Raw genomic sequence first — 14930 nt, forward strand, 5'->3', positions numbered from 1 at the left:
AAGTGTTTCCAATTTCTTTTTTTTTTTTTTTTTAATTTTGGAACATGTGCATATATACAATGAGATATCTTGGAGATGGAACCCATGTCTCAACACAAAATTAATTTATGTTTCATATACATACTTTATATGTGTGGCCTAACAGTAATTTCATGTAATATTTTTAGCATGTCTGCCTTTTGACTGCATTCCATCACACGAAGTCAGGTATGGCATTTTCCTATTGTAGTATCATATCAGTGATCAAAATGTGTTGGATTTTGGAGTATTTCAGATTTCAAATTTTCAGATTAAGGATGCTCAACCTGCACAATTATTTATTTTTCTGTCCATCTCCATTATTAGACTGAGAGCACCTGTTTTATTTGGATTTCCCTAAAGTTATTTGAGAGGTACAAGGAATAACAGAGGAATGGAGAAATGATATAGGCAAGTAGACTAAGCTAATGAAAGGAGCATCATTATTCATCTAAAGAAAATTCTTCAGAATTTTTCCATTTGAAATTAAGTAACTAGGGAATCTATTTTGGCTGAGGGATGCTAGAGAGGCATTACTTTCCCACCACATCCAGTCAGTCCTTCGAACAGACCAACTAGATTTGCATGGTTTTCTGGGGCGGGAAATGCAGATGATGAAGGTTGAAAGTGCCTGGGGCTAGCTGGAATAGGCTCTGACAGACCTGAAAAATAGGAGATGTTGTTGGCCACAGCTCTAATGTCTTGAAGGCAGGTGCCATGTTGCGTTGCAATTGAAGCTTCAGTGTCAAACAATGTACCTCTGACATAGGGAGAGAGCCAGCAATGTTTGTTGAGTCCGCTGTAAAAATTAAAAGTACTACTTTATTAAGCAAACACATACCAAAATGAGAATCCAGAAATTGCAGCAGGGAGCAAGGGTAAGTATATTGCTATTTGACTATTTAATCATTTGGAGCTTTTGTGCAAAACTTTGCAGCCATCCATCTGAAGGATTTGGCACAGCTTTTGGTGAGAAATTCGAAACTAGTCTCGAATACTGAGAACTCTGCTGCCATTCTAAGATAGGAGTTTTCTTACATTTTAAAATCCTGCTAGAAAAGCTTTATCGACTTGATGGAAGTTAATGATGTAACGCTGTCTTAACTACAGAATCAGAAGATAATAACACATTGCTAGTGTTTTCCCAAATCCAAAGAGAAGATCCTAACTTCTATCACATAATGCCCCCAGATATGGCACTGAATTCGGCTGAAGCTAGAGAAGGGTTCTGTTCTCCAAAGGTTATTCTCTATCTCTGCAGTTGCGACTTGTTTTCCTTTTTGAGATCTGACATTAGTTGACCACAAAAAAACTCTGTGAAGACACACACAGTAGGAATACAATTAAGTAACAACTCTCCTCTTAATAGAGTGTAACTTCTGCTCTCGTTATTTTAAAGGCCAAGAAAGCAGGCAGCTCATCAAACGAAGATGACGCTTCAAGTGGAGGCAATGTGGGGGTTCACAGTGTGGGTACGTGCCTGAACCAGCTGTTTGTAACCATCCCAAGGAAGAGATGTGGTCTGCTACCTTGGGTTTGTCCCTCATTTCATGACCAGAAATTTCCCTCTCCCCATCCCTCCCCTAGGAAATATTCCCATAAATTGTTGATATTATCTTGTGCCTATTTGATAAACTATGAAACAATGTGTTTACAAACTGAAAGTCCGGTTGAGATACAGTACACAGCTAGAATTCTTTTCTCTATCTCTTTTTGCTTCTGAGAATTAATTCTGCCTTATTTATTCTCAAATCCATAACTTACTATTAAATTTAGATTCCATACTGAACTAAGGGCCTAATTCCTACCCTAATCACAAACATTTGGGATTTCAACACAATAAAATTCTTATGGTTCATTTAACTTCTAACTATTTCACATAGCACTGCACTATATATTTCAGACTATGCTCATCTTAGGCAGGCCAAGAAGAACTGCTTGTTCTTTTTACATCACCAAACCAAATGGCTGCAAGAAAGCTAAACAATCATATAAAAGTTTGATGCCAGAAGGCTCCATCTGGAAATCAACACATCAGTTAAAGCAGTTTCTTAATGTTTTCTTGCTTTTAAATTTTCAAATTTCAGAATTTCAAAATTCCTGCCTTATTAACATAAATTTGCATTTATATGCTCAATTTTGCTGAGTCCACGTTTCCTGTTCAAACTTTTCTGTTAGATTCTTGTGTAAACTTCCAGTGCAAAAGAGGACACATCTGCAAAGCAGAGCAACAGGGAAAACCCCACTGCGTTTGCCAAGATCCAGCAACTTGTCCTCCAGCAAAACCCCTTGACCAAGTAAGTATTCATCAAAGTAGTCCTTAAGACACGCCAAAATGCCAGGAATTTGAATGAAAGTAGTTTGCATTGAATTTTTTTAAAAGGTAGATGCACAGTTTATAATCTAATATTTGAAGTGACATTGAATAGAAACAAATGCCAGAAAAATCAAAGTATTTCAATGGTTCCATAAAAAGACAACCGTGGCATTTAGGCTATGAATATAGTTTGACACCAAATTGGAGAATAGCAATTTTAATAATCTCACCTTCCTGACCACATCTTTGGCACAGCACCATTTACCAGACACCCTGTGAGCTTTCAGGAGCAGAGTACTCTCGGAAGAGCATTTAGGGTCTATCAACTTTTTCTCTCACTTGTCTTTCCTAGGCTTGTGGCACAGACAACCAGACCTATGCGAGCTCCTGTCATCTGTTTGCTACTAAGTGCAGACTGGAGGGAACCAAAAAAGGACACCAACTGCAGTTGGATTATTTTGGAGCCTGCAAATGTAAGATCCCATCCCTTCTGCCAACCACCATTTCTGGGAGGGTTTTGGGTGAATCTGTACATGACTGAATCCTACATATGCAAATAAGATGAGGCTAATATAGTCATGAACTCAAGCTGCAAATTTAAATCAACTGGGGAGATTGGTTTTTTTTTGTTTTTTTTTTTCTTTTTTTTCCTGAAAAAATAAGAATTCACAGGTCTTAACCACAGGCAATTCTGATTTAATTGAACTGGGTTGGAACCCTGGCATTGCCTTTTCATTTGTTTTTCAAGTAACCTAGACAATTCTAATACACAACCAGGGCTCAGAACCACTATGATAATGTTATCCATTAATAGAGATAAGATACTGGAATTTTAATAAATAATAGAGATGAGATACTGGAATTTTACTAAATTATTTGCCCTCTTCCCAATTTAAGATGTTATCAAAAGTTTTTATGACAACATATTCTTCCAGAAGTTTTTTTAGTTTTGTTTTGTCTTGTTTTTAAGTTATCTTTCTTCCCCAGGATACTCTCAATTGTGTTTGGCTCCCCTTACAGATAAGTGATTCTCCACATTGGCAGTGCTCACCCATGTTTCTGGTTCTCCTCTCCTTGCAGACGCTCAAGAGAATTAAACATGCCAGACTCCTTGATGTTAGGTGTGGTCATATGACTCGCTTTGTTCACTGGAATGAAGCACAATCAATCATCCATATGCATTCTGGGCAGAAGCACTTCAGAGCTGGAGTGGTTCTCCACGTTTGCTCTCTTTACCACCACAAGCCTGGAGGTATTATGTTGAGATGGTAGCAGCCAAAGATGAGCCCCAGGGAGGCAGCAGCAGAACCCTGCTACCAACTTGTACTAGAATTGTAGCAGGATGGAGAAATAAGCTTTTGCCTCTTTAAACCATGGAGAATTAGCATTCCTTGTTACCATAGTGTAAACGAAGCCTAAGCCGTCCCTTTTCCTCTCATCCTCTAGTAAACAGCTCTTGTGACCTCCTTTTCTAAATTCCTGCTCTCTGGTTCTGCAGCACTGATTCTCAGCCCTAGCTGCACACCAAAATTACTTTTGGAGGTTTTAAAACTCCTGATGTCCAGGTTCTACCCTAGAGCAATCAAATTAGAATAATTAGAATCTCTTCAAATGGAGTCTGGCATTTGATATGTTTTTAAAACACACCAGGCAAATCTGTGGTGCCACCACAATTAAGGACCTCTGAATGAAGGGGCAGTGAGGATGCCCCGGAGGTCTCCAGAAGTTATCCAGCTTCCTGTTATGAGGACTGCCACAGGCAGAACTAGTGCCCAAAGATCACAGTGTGTTTTCTGCTTATAACAGCTATTCCTGCCTGTACGGACTTTGAAGTGGCTCAGTTTCCTCTACGGATGAGAGACTGGCTCAAGAATATCCTCATGCAGCTTTATGAACCTAACCCTAAACATGCTGGCTATCTAAATGAGAAGCAAAGAAGTAAAGTAAGTTATTCACGGGTCTGCTACCTAAGGATCTGTCCAGAGGGCCTGAGGAAAAAAGATATGGTGGCAGCTACCCACCTCCACTCAACGGCAGAAGCCCACTCTGCCTCCCACACACGATTATCCCACAGGGATTAACATTCTAGTAGTGGTCACTATTCATACTGCCAAGGTTTGGGACACTGTCAAACTGCCCTATTCCTACTGAAAGGGCAATGGCCTTTGAATCCGGGCTCTTTAATTCATACCTAGAGCCAGCATGGTTGAGCAAAGTTACCATATATTCAGCATCTGTATAACCAGGCCATGTGTTGTCAGCTTTCTGTACAATAACAAATACCTGAGATAATGCAACTTAAAAAGGATAGATTTATTTTAGCTTGTAGTATTGGAGGTTCCAGTCCATGATCAATTGGTCCCACCGTTTCTCAGTTCTGTGGTGAGGCGGCACATCATGACATAGAGCATGTGGTAGAGCAAGTTGCTCACCTCATGTTGGACTGGGAGACAAAAAAAGAAAGAGGAAGGCCCAGAGTCCCAATATCCTCCCATATGACAGAGGGATTACAACTTGGTCCCACCTTTTCAACCTTCTACCACCTCCCAGTAGTGCCACAGGCTGACCAATCTTTAACACATGAACTTTGGGAGACATTACAGATCCAAATTAGAATAAACTCCAACATATTTAAATCTGACTTTTTGTTTGCGTGATATAGATATATAAGGAAAATCTATTATTCATAATGCCAGTGATATGTTTTAGTCAGTTTTATTGCTGCTGTGACCAAAAAACCTGATAAGAACAATTTTAGAGATTGACAAGTTTATTTAGGACTCATAGTTTCAGAGGTCTCAGTTCATAGATAGTCAACTACATTGCTCTGGGTCCAACATGAAGTAGCACATCACACAGAAAAACATGACAGAGGAAAGTGGCTCAGGACATGGCCACCAGGAAGCAGAGAGAGAGATAGTTCCACTCTCCAGGAACAAAACATAAATCCCAAAGGCAAGCCCCCAATGACCCACATTTTCCAGCCATACTTTACCTTCCTACAGTTACCACCCAGTTAATCCCTATCAGGGGAATTAATGCACTGATTGAGTTAAGGCTGTCATAACCCAATCATTTCACCTCTAAACCTCCTTGTATTATCTCACACATGAGCTTTTGGGGGACACCAAATATCTAAACCGTAACAATATATTAAGCTTAAAAAGTGAAGAATATTAATTCCAGATATTTCATCAGAGTTATTGAGAATATCCTAGATTTCAGGAACTGATCTAAGTACCAGAGATACAGCAAGGAGCCAAACAAATCTCTGCCTTCACAAGCCCACATTCTAGCTGATGAGACAGATTCCAAACAAATAAGTGTGTGTGTGTGTGTGTGTGTGTGTGTGTGTGTGTGTGTATAAACATATGTATGTAAATATAAACCTATGCAAATATATCAAATCAGCAAACATGCATAAAATATGTCAGGTGCTTTAAAACATGAAGAAAGATTAAAGAAGGAGGGTGTGCATTAACTGTCACTGATTTAGCATATGGTGGTCATAACTGGCCTTGACACAAGCAGCAGAGTGGATCCAGGCAAAGGAAGTCTGAACGAACAGCGTTCAAGAGAGACTAAGAGAAAGGATGTAGAAGCAACAAGTATAGGCAATACTTTGAAGGAGTGCTACTGGAAAGAGGTAAGGAGAAATGAAGTGGCAACTGGAGGAGAAAGTGAGTTCACGACGTCCTGTCGACCAGTTAGAGATGGCAGAGGATGATTGTATGTTTCTACAAATAAACTAGTAAGGAGGATTTGATGAAGAGCAAAGAACGTGCCCAACTTCTAGAGGGTTTTCTTGAGGAGGTATTTCAGGCAGAGGAGAAGGGTGAGGCTCAGAACAGGAACACAGGAAGTTCATCACTGGTAACAGTGAGGAACGCTGGGAGAGCTAGGCATGGGAACAGGTGGAAGTTCTGTTTACTTCCAATTGCTCAATGAAATAATAGGTAATGTCACAAGCTGAGAGTCTCATATGCACTGCTCATGGATAATTTCTGATCACCCCTCTTTAATACATTTTCACAGATAGCCTTTCAAGTATTAGGTATGAAAATCGGAATCTCAATGGGGTAGCCAGGCAGCCACAAAGCAGAGCTAAGCAGACTAACCAGGCACTGGATGGAACACATAGGGGATGAAGAATGAAGTATATCAGTTGTAGAAGGAGCAGAATTTTTCACTAAGTAATCAAAAATTTTGCTCAAGTCAGTTCAGTTCTTTTCATTAAAATCTTCTCATAGTTTTAAGAAGTGTTACTGGTTAAAAGAAAAACTCAAAAAGAACTTATTTTGAAAACCACAAGTTTCTTACATCAGCTGTTATTCTGTGTAGATTAAGGAAGGCTATAGTATTGACTAGAAGGCATTAATTTGATGCACATGATGCCTGAGTGTGTTTTCCTCTGTCACGTCACTGTTACTCTTCAAGCGAAGCTGAACAAGTGGCAATTCCATTACACTTGTCTGATGCTCTGACAATCTACTCCCTTCTTAATAACAGGTCAAGAAAATTTATCTGGATGAAAAGAGACTCTTGGCTGGGGACCATCCCATTGAACTTCTCTTAAGGGACTTTAAGAAAAACTACCACATGTATGTTTATCCTGTGCACTGGCAGTTTAATGAACTTGACCAACACCCTACAGACAGGTAAAAAACTCTACCTTCCCATTACTAGGTCACTCTCTGATATAATGATATCTAGTGAAAGGGAAAAGGAAATATAATTGGGAAATTTTTTGGCTCCATTTTAGAACAATTAAATACCAAATAATGGTGTTTGGGAGTCTAAAACACAAAATTGCCTTGAAAATAAGAGAATATGACTACAGTACAGCTCCCACATTTATATACTAAGATCTACCTTCCCACAGAAACTCCTCCAGCTTTTTCATTCTTGATTCTAAATTCTCAAGATAATCTGACTGGCCCAACATGGGTCAAGTGCCCACATATGGAACAATCAAGTATAGCCAGGGGTTGGAATGAGGCAATACAAGTGTGACTCTACGTATGCTCTAGATTTAGGATGAAGGGAGGACAGTTCCCACTGAAGACATACATTGGGTACTGACATTCCATCTCACCCACAAAATTGTTTATAACATTTTAGACTTTTTATCTGTGTACTGTTTATTTGGCACACACAGCAACCTTGTGGAAGTAAACTGTCCTTGGTGATCCTAAGATTTAAATCTTTATACACAAGTCACTCAATTAATAGGCTGCCATTTATTTCCTTGCAGAGTCTTGACACATTCTGAGCTTGCTCCTCTGCGAGCATCCCTGGTGCCCATGGAGCACTGCATAACCCGCTTCTTTGAGGAGTGTGACCCCAACAAGGATAAGCACATCACCTTGAAGGAGTGGGGCCACTGCTTTGGAATTAAAGAAGGTAAATTCATCATCAGCCAAAGGAGAATGATGTCCTTTTTTCCCAAATAAACCCTGAAGGTCTAACAGAGAAGTCCTGCTGTAGGTTCTAAAAGAAACCTAGAGGCAATGAGGTGTCATATCCCAGACAGGACCATCTCATACACAGACTGTCATTGCAAGGTCATTTTTCACTGCTTTTCAGAGCAAGGGTGAATATGCATTGCATTCTCAGCAGTTGGATAAGCCTAAGAAACTATGGGAATCCAGAAAGCTGTGCCAAGTCTCAGAGGGCTCTATAACTTATTTTATCTCTTTATTGGGTAAACTTTTCAAACTCATACATGCGCAGCAAGGCTGCTTCTGACAAGGAGAGATGTCAGAAGACACATTAGAATCCATTATTAATTAAATATTGGATCTTACATCACAAATTGTGACCAGATATTATTCCTTTAATCCTAAACTGGCTCATGCCTACATCTTCAGTGATTGGTGTGTTAGGAAGCAGGAGGGATCAAATGGTTCTTTCTCTACTCTTGCAATGGAAGAATTTAAATTTAGACATTTGTTATGCTGGGTTATGTCTTAATCTACTTCCTTAAGTTAGAGTAGACTTTTATGAGCAAGCATGTTTTCAATAATCAAGTTATAAAGCATTTCCAAAAAGATAGCACTGAAACTGTTCACAGAATGTAAATCAACATTAAACATCAAAAACATCTAAAGCAGAGGTTTTAGGAATATATGTATGATACAGATGTAGGATGAATATGCAATCAAGCAGTAAAGAAAAGTAAGTTCATCCAAAGTCAGAATTTTCCAAAAAGAGGTAAGCCAATACTTTAAAAATATTCTTCATGCTGATATAGAAAGCCTTGAAATTGGAAAGAACTAAGAGCATAAGGAAGGCCTAACAGAGATTATTGTTTCTTGTTTATTGATTAATAGGTCAACCAAAAGAGTAGTCCTTTTCCCCTACAATATCATTCTATGAAATAAACACAACCATAATGAAAAATGCCTAATCACATAAGCACCTAATTCTGTGTATTAGCTATCTATGCTGCATAACAAGTTACCCTAAACTTAGCAGTTTAAAATTTCTCACAATTTTCAAGGATCAGGAATCTGGAAGTAGCTTACCTGGATGTTCTAACTTAGTATCTCTCAGTATGAAATCAAGCTGTCAGCCAGTATGGCAGTCATCTGATGGCTTGACTAGAACAGAAGGCTCTGCTTCTAAGCTCACTCATTTGGTGATCTGCAGATTCCACTGCCTCACCATATGGGCCTCACCACAGTACTGCTTACAACATGGGATGTGACTGTCCCCAGAGTGAGTGACCAGAAAGAGCATGAACCCAATACTAAAGCCCGTACCGTTACTTCTGACATGTTCTGTTGGTCACACTGGCCAACCCTGCTGTAACATAAGAGGTAGGAAATTAATGGCAGTTACCCTGGAGGCTGAACCCTATTAGTACTTGTAAGTTATTAAGACCCATATCCACAGAGATAATGTCAGTTTCCTTTCCAACATCTATTCTACAAGCAGAGTACTTACAAAACTTCAAATGTATTTCTAAAAATAGCTTAAACTGTTTTAAAACTTCTCTATTAAAAAGACAAATATACAATATACAAATACAACTGTGCCACCTTTTTGCATTCCCCCACCATTATCAAGAGGGGAGAACTTAACTGGGATAGGACATATTTAGGTGTGCCCTTTTATAGGACATGTGATTTTAAAGACCTGATAAAAGGGCAAATTTGGACAGATGCTGTTTATTTAAGGAAACCAGTTGCATTTCACTGTTCTTTTGCAAATCTTCTGGCAGCTCTTCAGCATGTGAGCTCACCCAAGCCCTGTGCTGTGGGGTTGTCTGGGAGAACAGGAAGCGCTTAAAGTCCAGTGACTTGCAAAGCCACTAATGATCTTGTTTGTGTAGTGTGGTTTAACTGTCATTATGTTATTTTGAAAAAAAAAAGAATTATCACATAATAAACCAATAAAACAGATATTAAATATTCAGTCAGAACAAGTAAACAAGTTACTGCTTTGGGATACAGCTAGGGAAAGAGAAAAATCTCTTTGTAAGTATACCCTGCCTTCCCTCAGGGCTGGAAAAATCACAAGAAAAGACAGATTTTAGCTAGTGTTTTCCTGAATTTTAACTGCCCGTGGTCTGATCTAGCTAACTGTGTTTTAATATTTCAGTTCTGCCATTAACTAGCTATGTGCCATAGGGCATGCCACTTGTACTCAGTGAGTCTCATTTTTTTAAACCTGTAAAAATGGGGTTCAAGTGCCTGGTGGAGGAGTCTTCATTTATTTAGAGCCCAGGACATACCATGTTTTGACATCTATACATGTTAATCTTTAGGAAAACTCTCCAAATGAAACTAATAGGGTAAACAAGTCAGATCATGCAGATCCTACTAAGTCATTTAGAGACATTATCCAAAGAGCACTGGGGAATCACTAAGCAGGGAGTGATTTCCCTGGGTTTTTATTTAAGAAAGATTTTTCTGATTATATTGTGGAGAAGCCACAGATAGTTGAGAACATGTTGTGTTAAATACAGGTAAGAGTTGTGACAAATTAGAGGAGTGACCATGGGGAGATAGAGAAGTAACATATTCAAAGATGTATGTTTAAACATAAGCATCCTCAAGATATATAACATGTAGAATAAGAAGACAAGATTTGACAAGAAATACGTAGGGACAGGGAGTAGACAGTTGAGAGACTGAGAGAAAGAGAGATAACGATGCCTCGGGTGCTGGCTTGGGTCAGGCAGGATAACTAGAGCCAAGGTCTATTGAGGTAGAAAACACAGGACAGAAGCAGATTTGGGGGCAATGACAAATTTCCTTTCAAATGACATTGAATTTTGAAGTACTCAGGAGATAATGTATCATTGGCAATTAAATATATGTCAGCATTTCAAGACAGATTTTTAGATTTGAAATACACAGTTGGGGATTATGAGCACACACAGAGTAATTGACAACAAGGAAGGGAATTAATACTCTCAAGGAAAACGAGTCAAGTTATATGAAAACGGGTCCAGAGTTGAATGCTAAAGGCCATCACCCAGATGATGGATATAGGAGGAAGAAGAGTTCACCAAGGAGAATGAAAAGTCTCAACTGAAAGGAAGGAAGACTATCAGAAGAGCGCCATGTTAAGGGGGTGTTTCAAGAAGGAGGAAGATCTTGAGTGTGCCAAAAGCTGCTGAGATGTCAAGGAGGAAAAAGACTAAGAATATTCATTGAACACAGAAATAGGATATACTGGTGATCTAAGTGTGTTAGTTTTTCATCCACTGTGACAAAATACCTGAGGGAAGAAACTTACAGAAGGAAGTTGTTCTTATTAGCTCATGGTTTCAGAGGTTTGGGTTCATAATCACTTGGTTCCATTATTATGGGTGTGATGTAGGAGCACCTGGAAGAGCAGAGCTGCTCACCTCCTGGGGGCGGGAAACAGGGAAAGAAGGCATAGAGGGAACTGGAGACAAGATAAACCCTCAGGGTACACCCTCACCTACCTCTTACACCTAGGCCCCATCACCTCCCAATAATGCCATCAGATTATGAATCCATGAATGGATTAATCCACTGATAGACTTAGGAGCCCTCATGATCCCAAAAGCCCCACCTCTTGAGTATTTTTGCCCTGGGTACCAAGCTTTCAATACATGAGTCTTTGGGGATATTCCATATCAAAACTATAACACTTGGTATGAGCAGTTTGGGTGCAATGGTAGGGTTGGAAACCAGATTCTACATGTTGAGAAAGAATGAAAAGTGAAACAGAATGAAGAATGAATGTTTGGAGGCAGGAAAGAGCTAGAAGAGGACATAGAGTTGAGGGAAGCATTTTTTAGAATAAAAAAGGCTTGAGCAGTCCATTCATTCTTTCATTATTCATTCACTTTATCAGTGGTCTCCATAGAGCCAGGCAATATTCAAGAGACTGAATATATAAAGGATATTTAAATGTCAAGGGGAAGGATCTAGTAAAGAGAGAGGCGGGTCGGGGGGAGGCTTTGAATATAAGGGAAAAAATAGGAAAATGGAAGGAGAATTCTGAGATCAGAAGAGATCTTGAGCACAGGTAGAGGAATTAGGCTTAAGGTCAACAGAAAGGAAATCTCTCACAGGGTACAGTGGTACATATCTATAATTGCAGCTACTTGGGAAGCTGAGGCAGGAGGATCGCAAATTCAAGTCCAGTCTGAGCAACATAGTGAGACCCTGTCTCAGAATAAAAAGGGCTGGGGGTGCAGCTCAGTGGTAGAATACTTGCTTTTCATATATATGGCTCTGGGTTCATTATCCAGTACAGAAAGAAAGAGAGGGGGAAGGAAGGAAGAAAAGGAAAGAAAGAAAAGACATCTCTCATCTGAGCAACCAAAAGAATACAGAATAGTATGTGTGTGTGTGCAAATATAAATTTACAGGTAATGAAGATAGTATCTCCATTTTAATAATAAAGCCAGTGCTCAAAAGAAAATATGTTAAAGTTTATACTCTTCAATTCTCTGGGCTAAAGACTTACACTGGACAGGAAATTTACCTGATGCCCCAGGCAGGGTAGTAGTTTAGTTTGTTTTAAATTAATCTGCTATAAATATCTAACAAAGCACACCCAAGTACAGCTGGATAGACCAGGAGAGTATATCATATATATCTTATGTCTTATATATCCATGATATCTTTGTTTTCTTCTAGTGGTGTGGTAATAGGTTCTTCTGCAAATTATTACATTGGAAGTTCATTGAATTGGCACTATACATCTGCCTCTTTCTATGAAATTTTAACTGCCCTTATAGATTATTATATTTGGCACTTCCCGGCTAGACCGCCACTTAACCTGCCCTTCCTTTATCAGTGATTCAAAACTACCTGCAGAGTTGTCTACATACCTACCTGCCATCAGTCCACCCCTAGAAATTCTGATTCCAGAGACCAGGAATGAGATCAAAGAATTTATATTGTTTAAACTTCATGGGTGATGTTGATGTCCTAGCAGGGTTCACAAGCACCACTGTCCTGCCTTATTTGGTGGCCTGTCTAATCTCCCGGCTCTAACACTATTTGTTGACCTTTCTTTGATGACATTCTAAAAGTATATTTGTTTTGTTTTTGTTTTTACAGAAGACATAGATGAAAACCTCCTGTTTTGAATTAAGATTTGAAGAAGTCAAACTTTCCAGCATTCTCCTCTGTTCTAACCACTTCTGAAATATATGCAGCCATGATACTGGTAGATATATACTTAGCAAAATATCTGCATGTATGAGAAGACAATGAGAAAAACTGCTTGGTACTATATATACACCAAGCATTTAACATTAACTTAGGAAATAGAACTTTAAAATTAAGTAATGTCAGTATATACAAAAGACTGTAAACCATTTATATAAATAGGAGTTTAATTCATAGTGATTTCACTCTCTACATCAATTCATAATTACTAATTATAAAACTTAAAAAATAATGTGTTCATAATGTCCATAACATAATGTGCACTTCAATAAAATGGAATATTTGTGCTTAACATGTATTGTTAATATCTTAATATCCTAATAAAGAGTCCATAAAAAATCCAAATGCCTATTCAATTTTATTTCTAGGCATTTATTTAAATAAACAAATTTATTTAGATAATCCCTCAGTGAATGATCAACCCAGGACTCACAATTCAAATCAAATTATAATTGTGCTTTCTAGTCCTTACTACAAGAGAAAAGAAGTGAGTGTGATTTGAAAAGTGTGAGACATTTCCAATGGAAAACAATACTGGGAGGTAAAAATAGTAGTTGCTCATGAAAACCCTTCATCATTATATAAATTCAACAGGAAAAATTGAATTAAAGTGCTTTTTAGCCAAACTCAATTTAAAATGTGGATTACTATGCACATCTTGATCCAACTAATTATAACTTTTGTGCAGTTGTTTGTGTGCATGGGGGAAGAGAATCTAAAAAAATTCTACACAATCCATTTTTTCAAAATAAAGGTAATGAAAGATGAAACAGGTCAGTGGAGAGCCATGAAGTGTCATGATAGTCAGTGTGGTGAGAGATGGACATTACCACTATAAACTGATAGGGAAGGCGGATTCAAGATGGCGGACTAGAGGGTGGCTGCGTTTCATGTTGCTCCAGGACTCAGGACTCAAGAAGAGGAGATATAGAGAGACTTGGGACCAACTCAAAGCAGCCTGGTGAGTCTCTCCCGTTGGGGAGGCGTCCCAGACGGGGCGGTAGCCCCGAATGCAGGGATCTTTGTGAAGTAGAGCTGCCCGGCGAGACACCTCTCCCCCCGCTGGAGCAGTGAACACGGACAACTGGGAGCATCGGAGAGGAGGCCGCTCAGCACAGCACTGGGACTTGGAGCAACCCACCGGGGCTTTGGGAGGCTGCCCAAAGGAGGGAGTGCACGGTGAGCTGTTTGGACTGAAAGCAACCACTCCTGAAAACCAGGGGCTGCCCAGAGGAGAAGGAGAAGCACGGGCTCGGCACATCGCTTGACCTTGGAGCAGCTGCACCAGGGCTCCAGGCGGCTATCTGGAGGAGCAGCGTGGACTCAGGACTCAAGAAGAGGAGATAGAGAGAGACTTGGGACCAACTCAAAGCAGCTGGGTGAGTCTCTCCCGTTGGGGAGGCGTCCCAGATAGGGCGGTAGCCCCGAACACAGGGAACTTTGTGAAGTAGATTTGCCCAAGGAAGACACCCCTCCCCCCGCTGGAGCAGTGAACGCGGACAACTGGGAGCATCGGAGAGGTGGCTGCTCAGCACAGCGCTTGGACTCGGCGCAACCCACCCGGGCTCTGGGAGGCTGCCCAAAGGAGGGGGTGCGCGGTGAGCTATTTGGACTGAAAGCGACCACTCCTGAACACCGGGGGCTGCCCAGAGGAGAAGGAGAAGCATGGGCTCGGCACGTCACTTGGACTTGGAGCAGCTGCGTCAGGGCTCCAGGCAGCTATCCAGAGGAGCAGCGTGGTGAGTGGTTTGGACTCAGAGCAACCGCTCCTAAACACAGGGGGGTTGTCTGGAGGAGGGGGAGGAGCGCGGCGGGGTGCTTGGGCTCGGAGTGACTGCACCAGGGCTACGGGTGGCAGTCGGGACGAGGAGGTGCACAGTGAGTTCCTGGGACTCATGACAAACGCACCAGATCTCTGTGTGATTGCCTGG

The 14930-nt window shown here is 40.2% G+C and overlaps 1 protein-coding gene across 1 annotated transcript in view; it reads left to right on the forward strand.

Annotated features, from left to right (window-relative positions):
* The window catches only part of SPARCL1 (SPARC like 1), a 37788-nt gene extending 24444 nt beyond the window's left edge, over positions 1-13344 (forward strand). Inside the window, exons 5-11 of the mRNA XM_079153268.1 lie at positions 1418-1490; positions 2197-2315; positions 2688-2808; positions 4142-4278; positions 6845-6993; positions 7590-7738; positions 12889-13344. Coding sequence (XP_079009394.1) covers positions 1418-1490; positions 2197-2315; positions 2688-2808; positions 4142-4278; positions 6845-6993; positions 7590-7738; positions 12889-12917 — 777 coding nt within the window. The 3' untranslated portion in view covers positions 12918-13344. The remainder of the gene's footprint in view (positions 1-1417; positions 1491-2196; positions 2316-2687; positions 2809-4141; positions 4279-6844; positions 6994-7589; positions 7739-12888) is intronic.
* Positions 13345-14930: the final 1586 nt, after the last annotated feature.

Source organism: Sciurus vulgaris (genome assembly GCF_902686455.1).
Source record: "Sciurus vulgaris genome assembly, chromosome: 9".
Taxonomy (NCBI): Eukaryota; Metazoa; Chordata; class Mammalia; order Rodentia; family Sciuridae; genus Sciurus; species Sciurus vulgaris.